This window comes from Sus scrofa, chromosome 2, assembly GCF_000003025.6.
Source record: "Sus scrofa isolate TJ Tabasco breed Duroc chromosome 2, Sscrofa11.1, whole genome shotgun sequence".
Classification (NCBI taxonomy): domain Eukaryota; kingdom Metazoa; phylum Chordata; class Mammalia; order Artiodactyla; family Suidae; genus Sus; species Sus scrofa.
The window spans coordinates 128,101,085-128,117,697 of record NC_010444.4 but is presented as its reverse complement, the minus strand read 5'-3'; the positions used below and the strand labels follow the sequence as shown (position 1 = coordinate 128,117,697).

General features: G+C 44.8%; 1 protein-coding gene across 1 annotated transcript in view; it reads left to right on the top strand.

The window, feature by feature from the left end:
* The window catches only part of ZNF608 (zinc finger protein 608), a 108,523-nt gene that overhangs the window by 39,072 nt on the left and 52,838 nt on the right, over positions 1-16,613 (top strand). The window contains 1 exon segment of the mRNA XM_005661601.3: positions 8,212-8,467. Within this exon segment, the coding sequence (XP_005661658.2) occupies positions 8,212-8,467 (256 nt within the window).

Genomic DNA, 16,613 nt, shown 5'->3' with positions numbered 1-16,613 from the left:
CTTGTGTTCTCCTTTACATCCAAAAGCGTTTCTTTTGCCGTTTGATCAATACGAGTGCAGATTCTGGCTCAGCCAGTGACACTAAGTGACCTTTTAAGTTTCCTGTTGCTCATCTGTAAAGTACTTTCCTTCACAACCTTGTGAGGATTGAGTGCGAGGACGCCAGTCTAATCCCTCCTGTGTCATATGTGTTAAATGGTAGCTGCTGATGTTGTTGCTGTGTTTTACCAGAAAGCCCATGAACTTGGAAATCAGAGAGCTTTGGCCTGGAATTCCAACTCTTGGGTACGTTGCCCATCCTTGGAGATCTTCAGTTTCTGCTTCTATAAAATGCGGATGTTATGAGTGTCAAGGGAGGTAGAAAATATACGGGGCCGGGTGCACAACAGGCCCTCAGTAGCACTTTGCCCCTGTTGTTAGGCCGGAAGCTGGAGCACGAATTGTCTTGATCACAGCCTCGGAGACATGGAGGAAAGACAGAATTAGGAATGACTGAAATGCAGTTGTTCCAGTTTTGTCTGACAGGGATGGAAGTTCACCCTTGATTGACTTTTGGGAAGAGGTCCGCGCTTAAGGAAACCATTATTTAAGCTTTCCTTGCTTTGCTAATGAAGCAGGGATGTCAGGCAGAAAAGGGTAGTTAAAATGCAAAGCGATGGACTTGGGCAGTGGTCACCTTTAAAGAGCTGTGATTTCCCCTACACCAAGTGCAGTCTCTGTCTAATGCTTTTTAAATTAAAGAGGTGACTGTGGGCAATCTCATAAAACAGCCAAATGCCAGGATATGGAGAAAACGTGAGCATTAAGTAATCATGCCCCAGCGCGCTCATAGAATGTAAAAATATTGACTGAGCAGAATAAAACACCATTCCCCCTCTGGTTGTTGGTGACCTGAGAATCCCAGGATTGAGGGGTTAAGAGCAAGATGAATATGGCGATTTGTGGCAACAGATGGAAGAAAGCCAGGCAATCTCCCAGGCGGGGTTCAGGACCCTCCCCCGCCTCTGGGAGCCCTGGGAGGGAATCTTTCACTGAGGCTTGCCTGTCTCCTGGCTGAGAGCGTCTCCTCTGCCTGGCAGCAGAGCCACCTGACTGTCCCTTTGTTGGACAGTGCCTGCTGGAGCACCCCCAGCCCTGCCCTGGCGACCCCTCCTCATTTGTCATCAGTTTTCCAGGTCCTGGAAAAAACATCACAGTTAGTGCTCAAGTGATGCAAAGCTGCCGCCGCCAGCCTTCCAGCTTGGGAGCTTCCCTTGCTCATCAGCACTCAGGGAGCTCTTGCAATAAGGTGAACAGAGAAATACTACCAGAGTCTCTTGGCAGATTTTTTTTTTTCTCTCTCCCCTAGCCCTCTGATTACACACCCTAAGTGCCGCTATCTGTGTAAATAACCTTTTCTCCCCGCCTCCCTCTCCCCTCTCTGCACCCTCCACTCCCATGCTCTTAGGCCCTCTCGAGTGATAAATAGTCAGGCTACTGCTCAGCATGCACCAACACCTGGGAATAATCATGCAAAAATAACAGTGAGAGACTGCCGCGCGTCTGTTCTTGACATTAACTTTCCTCAGTTTGACAGGCTGCCACCACCAGCTGTTAGACTTATGGGTCTTTTTTTTTTTTTTTTTTAACCCCGCTGGAGATGGCTGCTTTCCTGATTTCCTCTTTGGGGCTCTAGTAGGTTACATCAGTGTCCTGTCAAGATAAGAGAAAAGAGCTTTGACAAAGCTAAAACTGGTCATTTCTCTCTTCCTTTTTATTCCAGTTATTGGTATTATTTGACTAATAAATCCCTACCGATTTTTTTTTCCCCCCGGCCATGCTCATGGCATGTGAAAGTTCCCAGGGCAGGCTTGGAACCTGCAACACAGCAGCCACCCAAGCCACTGCAGTGACAATGCCGGATCCTTAACCTCCTGTGCCACAGGAGAACTTCCTCTCTACCGATATAAAAAAATTTTTTTCATAGTTGATTTACAATGGTTGTTTTCTGCTGTACAGCAAAGTGACCCAGTCATACTGGACTATCTGATTATTACTATTTTAGGGCACTTCCCTCCAGAAAGGTATTCGTAACCGTCTCTCTTGAATCATCTTTGCATGTAGCAAATCCTAGCATTTGGCTTCAAAGGGCCAAACTACCTATTGCTTTCTTTTCAGTGCAAATCTCGAGTCTATTTGTAATACCGATAATAATATTGACAGTGGCAGTAGCTTTTATCTGTTGAGTGCAACTCCCCGCCAAGTCCCGGGCTCATATTTTTTGAATGATCTCGGGTAGTAGTCATCTCAGCAGCAAGGTATTATTTCCATTTTACAGATGAGTCCACTGAGTCCCAGAGAGACTCAAGGAATTTGCCTAAGGTGACGGTGTTAGAGGTCAAGCTGGATTCCAAATCCAGAGGCTGGTCCCTGCACCACACCTAGGGGTGAGGTTCTGCGGTGACACTTGTAATTGTGGTGGGTTTGTATGATTATCTGATGACTGCTACAGTTGCTGGTTTTGCTAGAAGCCTGCCCAGTGCCTGGCACACAGCCGGTGTGTTAGTGATTATTTATCGGGCGGCTATGGGATCGAGTTTAGGTGAACCAAAGGAGACTTTGGGGGAGAGCAGAGCACCAAAAAAGGGTGTCCCACTGGAGATGAGTGGAAGGAGATTCTGTACAAGTGGAGGACTCTTCAGGACACGCTATAAAATGGGGTTGGATTAAGCTGGTGGACGGCTGCCAGATGCCAGTGTATGAAAGGAGCAGTATTTCCTCAGGCTGAGCTTCTCAGGGTTAAGCCCTTTTTCTTATACTTTTAACACACTTTAACCGCACTTAACCATGCATTTGGAGAGGATTATAGATTTATGTTAAACATAGTAGGATATAAAAAGGAGCTTTGTGAGGTTGTGTGCAGGGTTAGGGAACTGTAATATCAGACCAGGGACTTTTTTTTTTTTTTTTTTTTCTTGTTCAGAGCCATTGTTTACAGAGTTAAGCACTCTGCTGAGCTTTCACTTGGCATGAATTATCTCACTGCGTCTTCACTGCGTCCCTGTGCGGGTAATTGTTATTCTTACTCCCATTTCTTAGATCCAGATACCGAGCCTTAGAGTAACCAGGTGATTTGCTCAGGGTCCCCTATAAGCAAGTACTGCCAGCCAGGATTTGAACCCAGCACCGCCGGAGGTCCATCATTACCAAGTTCAAGTGTATGCTACTGTCTTACCAGACTTCCTTGTTGGAACTGTTGCTCTTCTCTGTCCTAAGGAGCCTTCTTGGGTGAAAAAATTATATTTTAGCATATGATCAGTGAGTGACCTGAGAAGTCAGGGTACAGTGGAGGTGACCTTTTATATAAGGCAAAAATAACTCTTGGAGAGCTTTTAAAATCCTGTGTTACATATGGTGCCACGTGACTGTGTTTTAGGCCCCGTGCTATACACTAGAGAACCAAAACCTTTTTGGGGAGAACTTCTCCTGTTGGGGGCATTGCTTCCAGAAGGAAATGGCCACACTCTGAACTGTTTCCCTTTCACCCCTCGTTTTTCTCCTGGTGTAACATCGAACCCCTTTTGTAAAGGTCCTACTTGGAGGAAGCTACTTTTTTTTTTTTTTTTTTTTTTTTTTTTGTCTTTTTGCCTTTTCTAGGGCTGCTTCCCATGGCATATGGAGGTTCCCAGGCTAGGGGTCTAATTGGAGCTGTAGCCACCGGCCAACGCCAGAGCCACAGCAACGCGGGATCTGAGCGTCTGCAACCTATACCACAGCTCATGGCAATGCCAGATGTTAACCCACTGAGCGAGGCCAGGGATCGAACCCTCAACCTCATGGTTCCTAGTCGGATTGTTAACCACTGCACCACAATGGGAACTCCAGAAGCTACTTTTTTAATGCTCACCTGGGCTGACCATAGAGATAGCTTATTGCCCTTGTACCAGTATAGACCACAGCTTTCTCTGGAATGAGTAAGCTGGGCTAGATGACCTTCTGGCTGGAACAATGGTTGTCTCATAAAAGAGGGAAATGGCAGTTCAGCTGTCTGTGCCTGGGCAGGTCACTGCAGGCCGAGGGAGACTCACCCTTGTTAGTTGATGCCATGAGGAATAGCATATTATCCAACTATTATATTAAGAAATAGTGGAGGGAGTTCACTGAGCCAGTTGTTGTGGCTTAGCTGTAACAAACCTGGCTAGTATCCATGAGGACACGGGTTTGATCCCTGGCCTCACTCAGTGGGTTAAAGGATCCAGCATTGCTGTGAGCTGTGATGTAGGCCACAGTAACAGCTTGGCTCCTGCATTGCTGTGGCTGTGGTGTAGCCCAGTGGCTGCAGCTCCAATTCGACCCCTAGGTTGGGAACTTCTATTTAAAAAAAAAAAAAACAGAGATGGTAGAAATTTAGACTTCTCCCGAATTTGTGTGTGTGTGTGTGTGTTGGCCAAAAAAAAAAAAAAAAAGAGAATGTTTTTAAAAGTAGCATACCTGCCAAATAAAACACCTCTGGGAACGGCTGTAATTCACCACCTCCCCTCCAGTTGGTGAGCTGGTGAGCTCTGGGGAAGAGGGACCCCAGTAGACCACATGGCTGTCCTCTGTTCTCCATTCCCAGCCCTGAAATTCCAAGGCAACAAAGGTCCTTTTTCTTTTCTCGCTGATCCTGATGATGATGCTGGTACCTAAGGGGAATGGGAGTTTGAAGCTACATTGAGGAAGCCACTGCAGTGGAATTCACGTGTGTCCGTCAAAGAGTTGAATCTTTACCACTTCATTATTCGAGTTCCCTTGTGCCATGGGTTAAGGATCTGGTGTTGTCACTGAAGCAGTTCAGGTTGCTGCTATGTCTTGGGTTCATTCTCTGGCCCGGGAACTTCCACCTGCCACAGGCATAGCCAAAAACCAAAACCAAACCAAACCTGTGTTACCTATTGAGTTTTCCTATCGAGTTTAAGAGTTTTAGACTATTATTGCATTGGGGAATTGTTTATGTTGAAGTTCATATTAATAGTCAAACTTCACTGAGCCTTAGTTTTCTCATTTTATTTTGTTTAAAAAAAAATGGGGTTTTTTTGGAGGTCAGTTTATGGCTGCACCCTCAGCATAGGGAAGCTCCCAGGCTAGGGGTCGAATCGGAGCTGTAGCTGCTGGCCTACACCTCATGGCAACGCCAGGTCCTTTAACCCACTGAGCGAGGCCAGGAATCAAACCCATATCCTCATGGATACTAGTCAAGTTTCTTACTGGTGAGCCACAACAGGAACTCTGGCTTTCTCATTTTAAAATGTGTGTGGATAGGGCTTCAGAATCCCTTCTATAAATGTTATCAACTAAACTCTTTTCATGACATATGGATTGTATTCATGGGAATAGACACAGTTAACTTGCTAGCAAGCCCGAGATACCATGGCCTCTTCCTTCAAGCATCTAGATTCTTTAGAAGCTTCATCTTTGGAATGACATAAATATCCCAAATAGTATGGGAGTGAGTGTGTGTGTGTGTGTGTGTGTGTATCTATGCAAATCTATTCATAAGGAGAGTTATACTGAAGTAGGGATTTAGTCTAGAAATTCTCTACTGACAGGATTCATCGTCACTCTTAGAAGGTCAAAGAATACAGTTTCCTGTTGAGGCAGATGGTCCTCAGAGAGGTTAGTGTGGAGGTGGGGGCAGAGTCCTGGGGCCACTGTGCCCAGTGCCTATAACTTCAGTTGTACATGCTGCCCCAGGGTGTCCTGATCTTCAAAGTGAGAGATTTGCTGCTGCGACTCCTCACCCTTTATTTTATTCCCTTTTCTTGTTTATCTAACTGAAGCCATATTTGTTCTCTTGCAATTAATGTAGGCTGTCGACCAAGAATATCTTGAGGAACTACCTATACAAATTAAGAGGTTATTGGGGAGTTCCTGTTGTGGCTCAGTGAAAATGAATCCGAGGATACAAGTTCAATCCCTGGCCTCGCTCAGTGGATGAGGGATCCGGTGTTGCCTTGAACTATGGTGTAGGTTGCACATGAGGCTTGGATGTCGTGTGGCTCTAACTGGCAGCTGCAGCACCACTTCAACCCCTTGCCTGGAAATTTTCATGCCATTGGTGTGGCCCTGAAAAAAAAAAAAAAAAAGAGGTTTATAATTTTCCTTGGTCTTTTTTTTTTTTTTTTAATTCTAGAAAGTGATTTCAATCTGACACAACCTTTTAACTCTGAGAAGGTCTGCAGGGTTCAGTCCCACATCCCTCCCCTCTCCCCCCTTAACGTTCTTCATTTGTCAGCTCAGTTTTAAAAATAGGAACTATCAGTGCGAACTTTGATCCACATTAAGCTGCATTTACACGAAAGCGTAAATCACATCTGGGGTTTGGGGCTGTTAAATGCTTTTCTTTCTTGAGCTCTGTGATCAAGAATGAAGAACAATAAAAAGCATGGAGCAAAAGGAGTTTTATGGCAGCTTTGAGAGCAGGAAATTAAGTTTCTTTAGTGTGCAGTGGGATGCGGGGTTGTTGCATTGCATCTTGGATCACCCAGGAAGTGAACGTCCGTGTATCCTTTTAGTGAAATGCAAACGGTAGAAATAGCTCCTCCAGTCATATGAACGAGGAGCCCGCACAGATGACTGCTTCCGCTGGTTAACTAGGAGCACCCTGTCTAATCTGACTTATCTTGAAATATACTCTTTTCATGTGTGTGGGGGGGTATGTGTGTTTTTAAATAACAAAGACTATATAATATTACGTCTGGAGCCAAATGTTGATTTCCTACAAACGTTAACTAAGAATATATGAACCGATCAAGATGGCATTTTACAAGAACAACCTACTCTGTATCCTCTTTACACTCCAATTTGTTAGCCCAACTGATAAAACACGCGAAGTATCATCTCTTATTTGTTGGTTGCGTCTCTGCAGCCTGGGGACGTAGGTGATCTGGAATCCTGGGGCATACGTGCCCTGCATGTGTCTTTTTCACATTTGAGAACCTGTCAGCAGAGTCAAATTCTGTGGCATTTGTAACAATGGGCCGAATGAATGAAGGAAGAAGGAAGGAAGGAAGGGTTTGGCCATCCTAGCTATTCAGTACCTGCATAGCCTTTGGTTACACCATGGCCAGACCCCTAAACTTTTTGCGTGAAAGACTCCGTTGCTGCTCTCCTCAGAATTTGGGTGCAAAGAAACTGTTGCACCACGGGATCTTGTTTGGGCTGTCATTTCTCTTTCTTGGACAGAGAGGGGGCTGCTGAGTCTTGGTCAGACTCATCAGGGATCTTTACAAGGTGCACCACTAAAGGGCTTGTGCGTTAGAGAACCTCACGTTGTGTTGAGTACACACATTTATTTCTCCCCTTATATGAATTGTTAAACTTTGCAGTAGAATGCGTAATTAAAAGTTGATGCGGGAGTTCCCATCATGGCTCAGTGGTTAACGAATCCAACCCGGACCCAAGGTTGTGGGTTCAATCCCTGGCCTTGCTCAGTGGGTTCAGGATCTGGCATAGCCATGAGCTATCACATAGGTCACAGACGTGGCTCGGGTCCCGAGTTGCTGTGGCTGTGGCGTAGGCTGGTGGCTACAGCTCTGATGAGACCCCCTAGCCTGGGAACCTCCATATGCCGTGAGTGCGGCCATAGAAAAGACAAAAAAAAAAAAAAAAAAAAAGTTGATGCTTCGTACATGCTAATCATATCCAGTTTCGGTGTTTCAGTGTGTGTAATCAAGTTTATGTATTGTATACATTTGGCAGAGTAAGTTAATCAATTTTAGTAGTGATTTAATTCACTGTGGTTTATCGAGTACTTTGAAAACAATTTTAGTCCATCTCCTGTGCTTAAGTGTCGAGTGATGCATATATGGGTATTTATTAGTTTCTCCTTTGGAAAAATACTGTAATTTTGAAAATAAGATTTCATGACAAGTAAGAAGTAGTCTTCATTTTGCAAAGCATCTTCATTCACATCTCTGGAGGCTAAAGGTTGTCGCTTGGTGAGTTTAAAAGGACATTGCCTGTAACTAGCAGGAAGCTAGAGCTCCATTGTTTACCTTGTGTGTCATGATAAAACTAAAATGCTTATTTCTATTCTGCTTTGTATTTTGGCACCATTAAAACACTCTAAGCATATTATAATTGCAAATGGCATTTGGAATGGTGATGTATTCTGGAAGTGATGTAAACAGATTGCATTGAAAAGAGCTCCGAGCATGCAGCACCACTGCAGTAAGCCTGTCTGTCTTTCAGGTTGACCCCCTGTTTACAGTGCCAGCACCACCGCCACCGATTTCCAGCAGTCTCACGCCTCAGATTCTGCCCTCCTACTTTTCCCCATCTTCATCCAATATTGCAGCACCGGTTGAACAGCTTTTGGTTCGGACTCGTTCCGTGGGTGTCAATACGTGTGAAGTTGGAGTAGTGACAGAGCCAGAGTGTCTTGGGCCCTGTGAACCCGGGACCAGTGTGAATTTGGAAGGGATCGTGTGGCATGAAACAGAAGAAGGTAAATACCATTTATTTTTATCTTTTTCCCCCCAATGCCCTCTTCCTGATGATGTCTCTGTGTCCACCTGTACAGGGGATTTGGTTTGTGGTATTCAGAGAGGAAAGAAGAGCAGTTTTTCTGCTCTCTTGATTTTTGTTGAAATAAGAGCTACGTTTTCCCCTTTTTGTTCACGGCTGCTTTTACATTCAGGATCGATCCGGTGTCTCTCAAAGCGGTTCTCTGCTTCAAGTGCTAACTTGGAAGGACTGTGAGAAGCAGGGTGAGGGTTACCCATTCCCCTAAGAGGTGTCATGGAAAAGAGGACAGGAGATAGAGATCAAGGTCCTTTTCTTCTTGGTTTCCTGGCTCATCTGTCTTGATGTGGTTGCTTTTGTGTTGTTGAGGCTTATATGTACCTTCTGAATTGAGCCAGGGGCCTTGCATCTAGCAAAGGCCATCGCCGTGATGTGGCTGTGGCTGATGCCAAGGGCAAAGGCTTAAGCCCCAGGTGAGCCACTCTCTTCTCTTCTGTGGCCAGAGAAGGAGCACTTTCCCCGCCCCTTAACTCAGCAGGCCTTCTGGCAAGTGCCACCCGTTAGTCGCAAGAGCACGAAGGTGCCAGGGAAAAGGGATCAGGGTGCACCTCTTGTTGCTACTGGAAATACACATCAGGCATGTGTCATACAGACGGTGGGTCCAGACCGTGGTTGGACCCATCTCCTAGCGCATGATCACCAAGGGTAGCATGTTTCAGATGGGCTGTGTCCTTGGCAGAGGCCAACAGACATCACAGAGTAATCAAGGAGAGGGCTGCATTGCCGCTTGGGGAGTGATTAAAGTGGAACAGATGAGGAAGACACTTGGTCCAGGGTGCCCCAGGGGACTGAAGGAAGATGAAGAATACAGGGAAACTTATTTTCTCTGAGCTAGATTGGACAAGGATAAGGAGATGACCCTTGTCAATGTCGTGGTCTTTCGGGGGAGGAGTTAAGGGCAAGAAGCATCTGAGACTCAGAATCATCATTTTGGTTCCTCTGTATCAAGGGGAGAAATTGAGGGCTGAGGCTCAAAGGGGAGGAGGTAAATAATATAGTAAAAAGGTTGAGTGGATGGGAAAGGGGGAATATATTGGGGTAATAATTGGGGAAGAAGTAGTTATGAGAGGATAGTGAAGAATAGTGACAAACTGGGGACTACAAGAGAATAAAAACGAAAACCGAAAATCAGGTGATGGGGTAAGCAGGGTTGTGAGAAGGCAGCAAACAGCTCAATCCATTTCAAGATAGAAAAACAGAACTTGTAAGAACAGTCCTTGTAAGTCTGTATATTCCATTGACTAATATGAAGAACACAGGGAAACTTCCTTTCTTGTAGGATGGATTTTATCATTAAATTAAAAAAAAAAAAAACCAGAAACTGTAGATAGGCTTGGTGAGGAAAAACACAGATGGGCTTGTATGCGAAGGACCCAGAGAAAGGGAATGAAAGCAGTAGATACGGAGAGTGCTCTTCTTTGCTCAAATGGAACCGACAGTTAAATTTTACTTTTGATTTTAGACATTTTGGGGGGTTTTGGGGCTACTCCCACTTTGTACTCTTAACTGGAAAGCCATTTAAAACAGTCCTACACAACCGCAGGAGGAGGGATTGGTGTCAGAGGAGCCGGAATTCAACCTCTCCCGTCTTGCTTGCCTGTTCAGCCCCCCCACCCCCCCATTGCGAAGGGTCCTGCTTGGGGATCAGTTCTTCTGTCATTGCCCCTCTGGGTTGGGCACAGTGCTCCTTCCTTTAGATTTCCCCTAGAGCATAAGTGGTGGATGAGGGCCTCAGAGTGGCATTGTGGTGAGAAACGTCTAGGAAAGACAGCAAGACCTTAATAAGGTTAGTAAGGTGGATTCGTGTAAGTGCTGATTGTCGGGAACCAAAAGGTTTGGAAAGAGTAAGCCTTCATTTCCAACAACCTGACAGTCAGATTTCCTTGTACCCAGATAATCGACTCCTTAGGGTGAAGCACGGCCTTCCCTTTCCTAGCTCTGACTCGGCGCCCGTCCGTTTATGGCTTGTCATGATTTTTATGTATTCCAGTGGGGGATAGGACACGTTCCTGTAATGTGACGTCCCCCGGGGGTAGATGTAAAGTTAGCCACCAGCTTTCTGGAACAGCTATAAAGCTTGGGTTATTTTCCACTTTACTTAGAAGCCTGCTGGGTTTTGACTTTTAACCTTGGCTTCTAGTAAAAGATGGGGTTATTGAGACAGAAGAAAAAAAAAAAAATCTGTGTTTAAAAACTATAGCAAGACAAGGGCTAATAAGGAACTGTGATACTCCATTTGCTTAAACAACTGTCATCATTGCTGTTAGGTAGTAGAGATACATAAAGCCTCTGGATCCAGTTCCTTCCTCTTCTCTGCGAATCCATCTTCTGAGTCCCACGTCCCTGATCTGCTGGGATGCATGCATCTCTGTGGATGGCCTCCTTCCATTCACACGCAGACTCATGGCTCTAGAAGCTTTTCAGGCACAGTAGTGGAGTCCTCTGTGGCTTCAGCTTTCTTTGAATTGCCTCACATTTTCCAGGATTTGGAATGTGTAGAGGCGACAAGAAGGAGATGGAGCTGTTAACAGCGTTATTCTTGCTGCATAAACGAAACTTCTGACCTCCATAGAATTTTAAGAACTCGCCTTATTGGAGGCCTGGGTCATAAGATGTGTGTTTAATGGGTGACCATTTTCAAGAGCATTCCATTTGCATTTTTTCCCCCCAGTACAGTGTATTTAAAGCTCTTGTACTGATTTAAAAATTAAACCCACTTAACCATTAATTTTTCTCTTTTGGGAAAAGACAAAGAGAGAAACGGAACAAACACATTCGGGGCCAGTTATTTGGCAGAGCTAAGCGAGATGGATTTGGGGACAAGTGAAGGAAAGTAAGCCCTGGTGGTTTTTTAGCACGAGGTCTCATTAACAAAGAGCTGCAAGTCCAGCGGGTATAAAACTGTCACTTGCCTTTGATTCATGTCCTACAGATTGAGTTGAATAAAATCTCTTCCTTGGTATTTTCATTTTGAGGGTTTTGTCTAACTGGTAGCGTTTTTTGCAAATCCAGTTGATGTGCATTGACGCACGTGTGAAGTGTGTGTGTGTCTGTGTGTCTGCGTGTGTTAAGATCCTAGAGGTTTTGAAAGCTCCTGTCTATAGTCTTTGGGGGGGGATATGGAGTGTTGTTGTGATTTCACTGAAGGTGATTGGCTGAGCAAAACTGGACTATGAAATCCCCACTAAGTACCTAATTGTTTCTTATGCTTGCAATCCCTCCTTTAAAAGGAGGGTCCTTTTAATCGCAGACTTTCCTCCTTGTGTTGCTGCCAGTCCATGACGTCCTGGTTGCCTGAGAACCAGATTGTAGTCAGGAATAAAGTGTGAAGAAAGAAGTTCCCTCTGGAAGTAATTAGTGGGTTTCAGATCATGCTTAATAAGAGAGAAAAACTATTACTGCATTTGGATGTATAGTTATTCTGCTCTGATCTTTCTTCTTTAAGGTGAACGCATAGGAGCAGTGATGTAGTGTACACAATCACTCCCAGATGTTGGAAAGAATTTCCTTAGCATTTCGTTCCTGACATTTGGGACACACATGCTAATGTGTAGTTACTTGTTTGAAAATGTGCTCTTTTTGTGGGGGCTTGCGGGAGGGCAGGGAAAAAAACTGTGGTGTATACAGCAATGTGTATAAACACTTGTATATTGAACTTGGCCTTTTAGCTTTGGAGAATGTATTTTCCTTTCGATTCTTACTGAATCCTGGTTTCTTCTTCTTCTTCTTCTTTCCCCCTACCAGAGAACATACTTGGTTCAGCTGAGTCCATTGTTTACTGTTAGGACTGTTGTTTACCAGGGCTCCGCCATCCTGTCCTCAAGCAGAGCCACTAAAGAAAGGGAAGTGAGAGAAAGAAAATCTGTATTTGCCAGTGCTGGCCTTTTAAACCTCTTGGGTTATAGATCAGTGGTGCTCAACTTTGTGTCTGTAGATGACCTCTCCAGCTTGTAAATTATGCCGATGCCCAGGTACCTACCACTCCCTCCCAGGCATTTCCCAGGTCTGGCGGGGCTGCCAGTTTGGTCTAGTTTGTGACCTGACATTGGTGTATTTTCACATCTCCCTGGGGGATTCTAATGTGCAAACAAGGATGAGAACTACTCTCTCAGGGGAAGGCGGGGATGTCCTGGCCCTTTGCAAGCTGCCTGACTTTTTCCTTTTAAGGAAGTCAGGTGGTATCATTGCCTCATTTTCCTAGGTGTGAAATGGACAGAGACACCTGCCCTGTTTACCTCGCTGGGAGGATAACATCTAAGATGCTGTAAGTGGTGAGGCCGCTGAGCATAGCTGTTTAATCACTGAACTAATGAGAAAGAGGGTCCAGCTTTGACCCTGAACGTGAACTCCACACAAGTGTGGAGGGGTTTAATGAACAGCTAATGGCTACCACTTATCCTAGTTTCTCCAATAAGCCAGACACGATGACTTCATTTCTGTGTGGTCTGCTGAATTATTTTTGAACTAATTCATAAGCCCAATGTATTAGGGAAAGTTGATAAAAGAAGCGAATAAAGGTTTGTGCTCAGAAAACATTGGGAGTTTCCGGAGGGGATGGTGGGAATACAAATGGGAGCTTGTGAGAAAACACCTAGTGTGAGAGGAGGAATGCTTGTTTATATCTGGTCCTTCACCTGATGTTCTGTGTTTTCTGAGGAAAGAAAAGTGACCTTGGGAATTTATTTTTTAATGAATCAGATGAGTAAGTGGTTCTCTTGTAAAGCACCTGAGATGTTCTTAAATTCTTCTACTTTTTCTGCATCACCAAAGTCATAAAGAGGATAGTGTTTAAATGTGCAGCAGAGGGGGTTTCAAGCTAGTTCATTAAAAAGCTGCTAAGGAGTTCCCTTCGTGACTCAGCGGTTAACGAACCCGACTAGGATCCATGAGGATGAAGGTTCGATCCCTGGCCTCGCTCAGTGGATCTGGCATTGAGGATTGAGGATCTGGTGTTGCCGTGAGCTGTGACGTAGGTTGCAGACTTGGCTCGGATTCTGCCTTGCTGTGGCTGTGGTGTAGGTGGGCAGCTGTACCTCCGATTCGACCCCTAGCCTGGGAATTTCCATATGCTGCGGGTGCGGCCCTAAAAAGCAAAATAAATAAATAAATATAAATAAAATAAAGAGCAAATAAATGATCCTACCTAATTGACGATGGATCCGACTCTGCTACTGTTACTCCTATTCAGCAGTATGTATTGACCAGTCTTTTTGAAAACAGAACCTTCTTTTAAAATTTAGATTCAAGAGATATTGAGTATTAATCCAAGCTTATTCCGTATTTACGGGAATTGAGCACAGAGTTGGCACAGTACCTTAATAAGTGGAACAGTACTGTTTGTTGATATAGTTCCCAGTGATTGTATAAATTCGGCTTTGACTCACAAGGGCAGTAAGATGCCACTTTCACTTGTGCATTTCCTTACTGCCGTATCAGTGATGATCACAACTGTGCAGTGGCGGGGAACGTTCACCTGGCTGGTGGGCGTGCTCCCTATCACTGCTGTGCCAAATGCGGGTAAACCAGCCCCCTGGATGCGAGTTTTGTAGGTGAGCCTGGTTGTTTCATCACTGTCCTAATGACAGTAAGGGGCCAGCCAGGATCCTTAGCATAAACTCTTCAGAGGCTTTGAGAGACTGAAAGACCTGCTTGTTACTTCCACTCTGTACGTGGGCTCCCACTCACCTTACCAGGCCGTTACGTGGTGATGGTTGCTGGCGAAAGTGTGAGTGTTTCTTGATACGCATCCCCATTGCTGGTGGAGCAGCTCAAAGGAGGCATCCCAGAGTGTACAAGTGCCACCCATTTTCACAGGCGGAAGGCAGCCCAGATAGCCAATCAGATCTGTGTATTTGCTGGACCATACACCATCTTCATTGCCTCTGATTATTCTGTGTGCAATGGCGAAAAATGTTTTAATTAGGTAACATTGGTTCAATGATATATATTACAAACGACTACAAACATATCACAAGTTTTTCTTTTCTTTTTTTCTTTTCTTTTTTTTTTTTTGCTGCACCCATGGCATGCAGAAGTACGTGGGCCAGGGATGGAACCTGAGCCACGGCAGCATCCCGAGCCACAGCAGTGACAACACCGGATCCCCAAACTGCTGGGCCACCAGGGCACTCCTCATTTTTTTAAAAAAAAGATTACCGAAACTAATGTGGCCAGCTTCCGAGAAAAATACGGAAGGTCAAAATGGAGAAGAGATTTTCACACGGTAGACGCCAAAATTATGTTGACTAAAGGAGAGAGTAAGGAAGGGAGCAGGCAGGTCTTTTAGGGCCCTTTTCCTGGTTTTTGCTTTATGCTTTCTGGGACCTCTTTTATGCTTTCCTGGGGAGGTAATGTGGCCACAATCTGGATATGATGAGCGCTTGCGTGTTGCTGGAAAGCCGGAACAGAGACGGCCCCTTCACCTCTTGTTCAGTGTGAAAAATAAGCAGTTAACTCATAGGATTCAGCTTCATGTTTCTGGATCAAGCATTTGTTCTTTTGCATTATTTGCGTATGTGTTTTGGTGGTGACATTAGGTGATAAGGAATGACGCAGTGAGTTTTAAACTCACTGTGTAAAGGCATTTGGTTTCCTCTTTTGGTTGGTTGATCCAGAAGCTAAATATATTCTTGTATGTGAGTAGAGAATGCAAAACATTTTAAACTTTTCTTAGGACTGCGGGGTGTGTGTGTGTGTAAAAAAAGATGTGAGAAGTTGTCTTAAAAATTTATGTGTGTGGTATTGTTCTGGGTGCTTGTGTATCTTTTCCCTGTAAAGGAGCTGGTAAGAAAACCGGAGGTGGAATATTATACTGACTTGGAACTGAAGGTGTTCTTTTTTTTTTTTTTTTCTTTTTCTTTTTCTTTCTTTCTTTTTTTGTATTTTGGGGCCACACTGGAGGCATTTGGAAGTTCCCAGGCTAGGGGTTGAATTGAAGCTGTAGCTGCTGGCCTACACCACAGCCACAGCAACTCGGGATCTAAGCTTAGTCCGAGACCTACACCCACAGCTCGTGGCAACCCCAGATCTTTAACCTACTGAGCGAGGCCAGGGATTGAACCCGCATCCTCATGGATATGAATCAAGTTTGTTACCGCTGAGCCACAACAAGAACTCCTGAAGTTATTTTCTGATTGCACAATTCACATAATCTCATGGGTTGCTGGGAATAGCTTTTGGCCCATCTGGGAATTTGGATTAAAATATTCCATTGATTTTTTCAAATACAATTATTATAGCAAATTTTTTTTTCCCTTTTTGTCTTTTTAGGGCCGAACCTGCTATGTATGGAGGTTCCCAGGCTAAGGGTCGAATTGGAGCTGTAGCTGCCAGCGTGTACCACAGCCACAGCAATGCCAGGTCTGAACCGCGTCTGAGACCTACGCCACAGCTCATGGCAATGCCGGATCCTTAACCCACTGAGAGAGGCCAGGGATCGAATCCGCATCCTCATGGATGCTAGTTGGGTTCGTTAACTGCTGAGTCACGATGGGAACTGAGATCTAATTAGCATAACATACCAGCCACCTATTTAAAGTGTACAACTTAGTGTTTTTTTTAGGGTATTCACTGTAGTGTAACCATCATCACAGTTAATTCTAGAATATTTTTCATTACCTTCCAAGAAACCCTATACTCATTAGCAATCACTACCACTTACTCCGGGAAGCCATTTCATCGACTTTTACATCTTTGTCCTTACCTGATTCTTTGTTGTTTTTCTGTGTAAACAGGTATATTTTATGCACAAGAGAAAGGGTTGTTTGTTGAGCATTTATTCTGCGCAGGACATCATGCTGGGTATGCTTGCCAAGTAACTTCCTTCAGTCCTCAGGACAAACTCCAAAGTAAGCTCCCTATGGAGGAGCCTTAGAAAGGGATTCACCTGTGCCAGGCAGCACACCTGGTGCCGCAGTCTGAACCGACAGCGTCTGGCCTTTCACAGCCCTGCTCTTGACACCTCCTCCTGGGTGTTGTGGGTTTCTATCCCTGCCCCAAAGTTCCTGGACATCTCACAAAGTGCTCTTTGGAGAGAGAGCTCTGGAGTAAGATGTGGTGTCATAAATGGA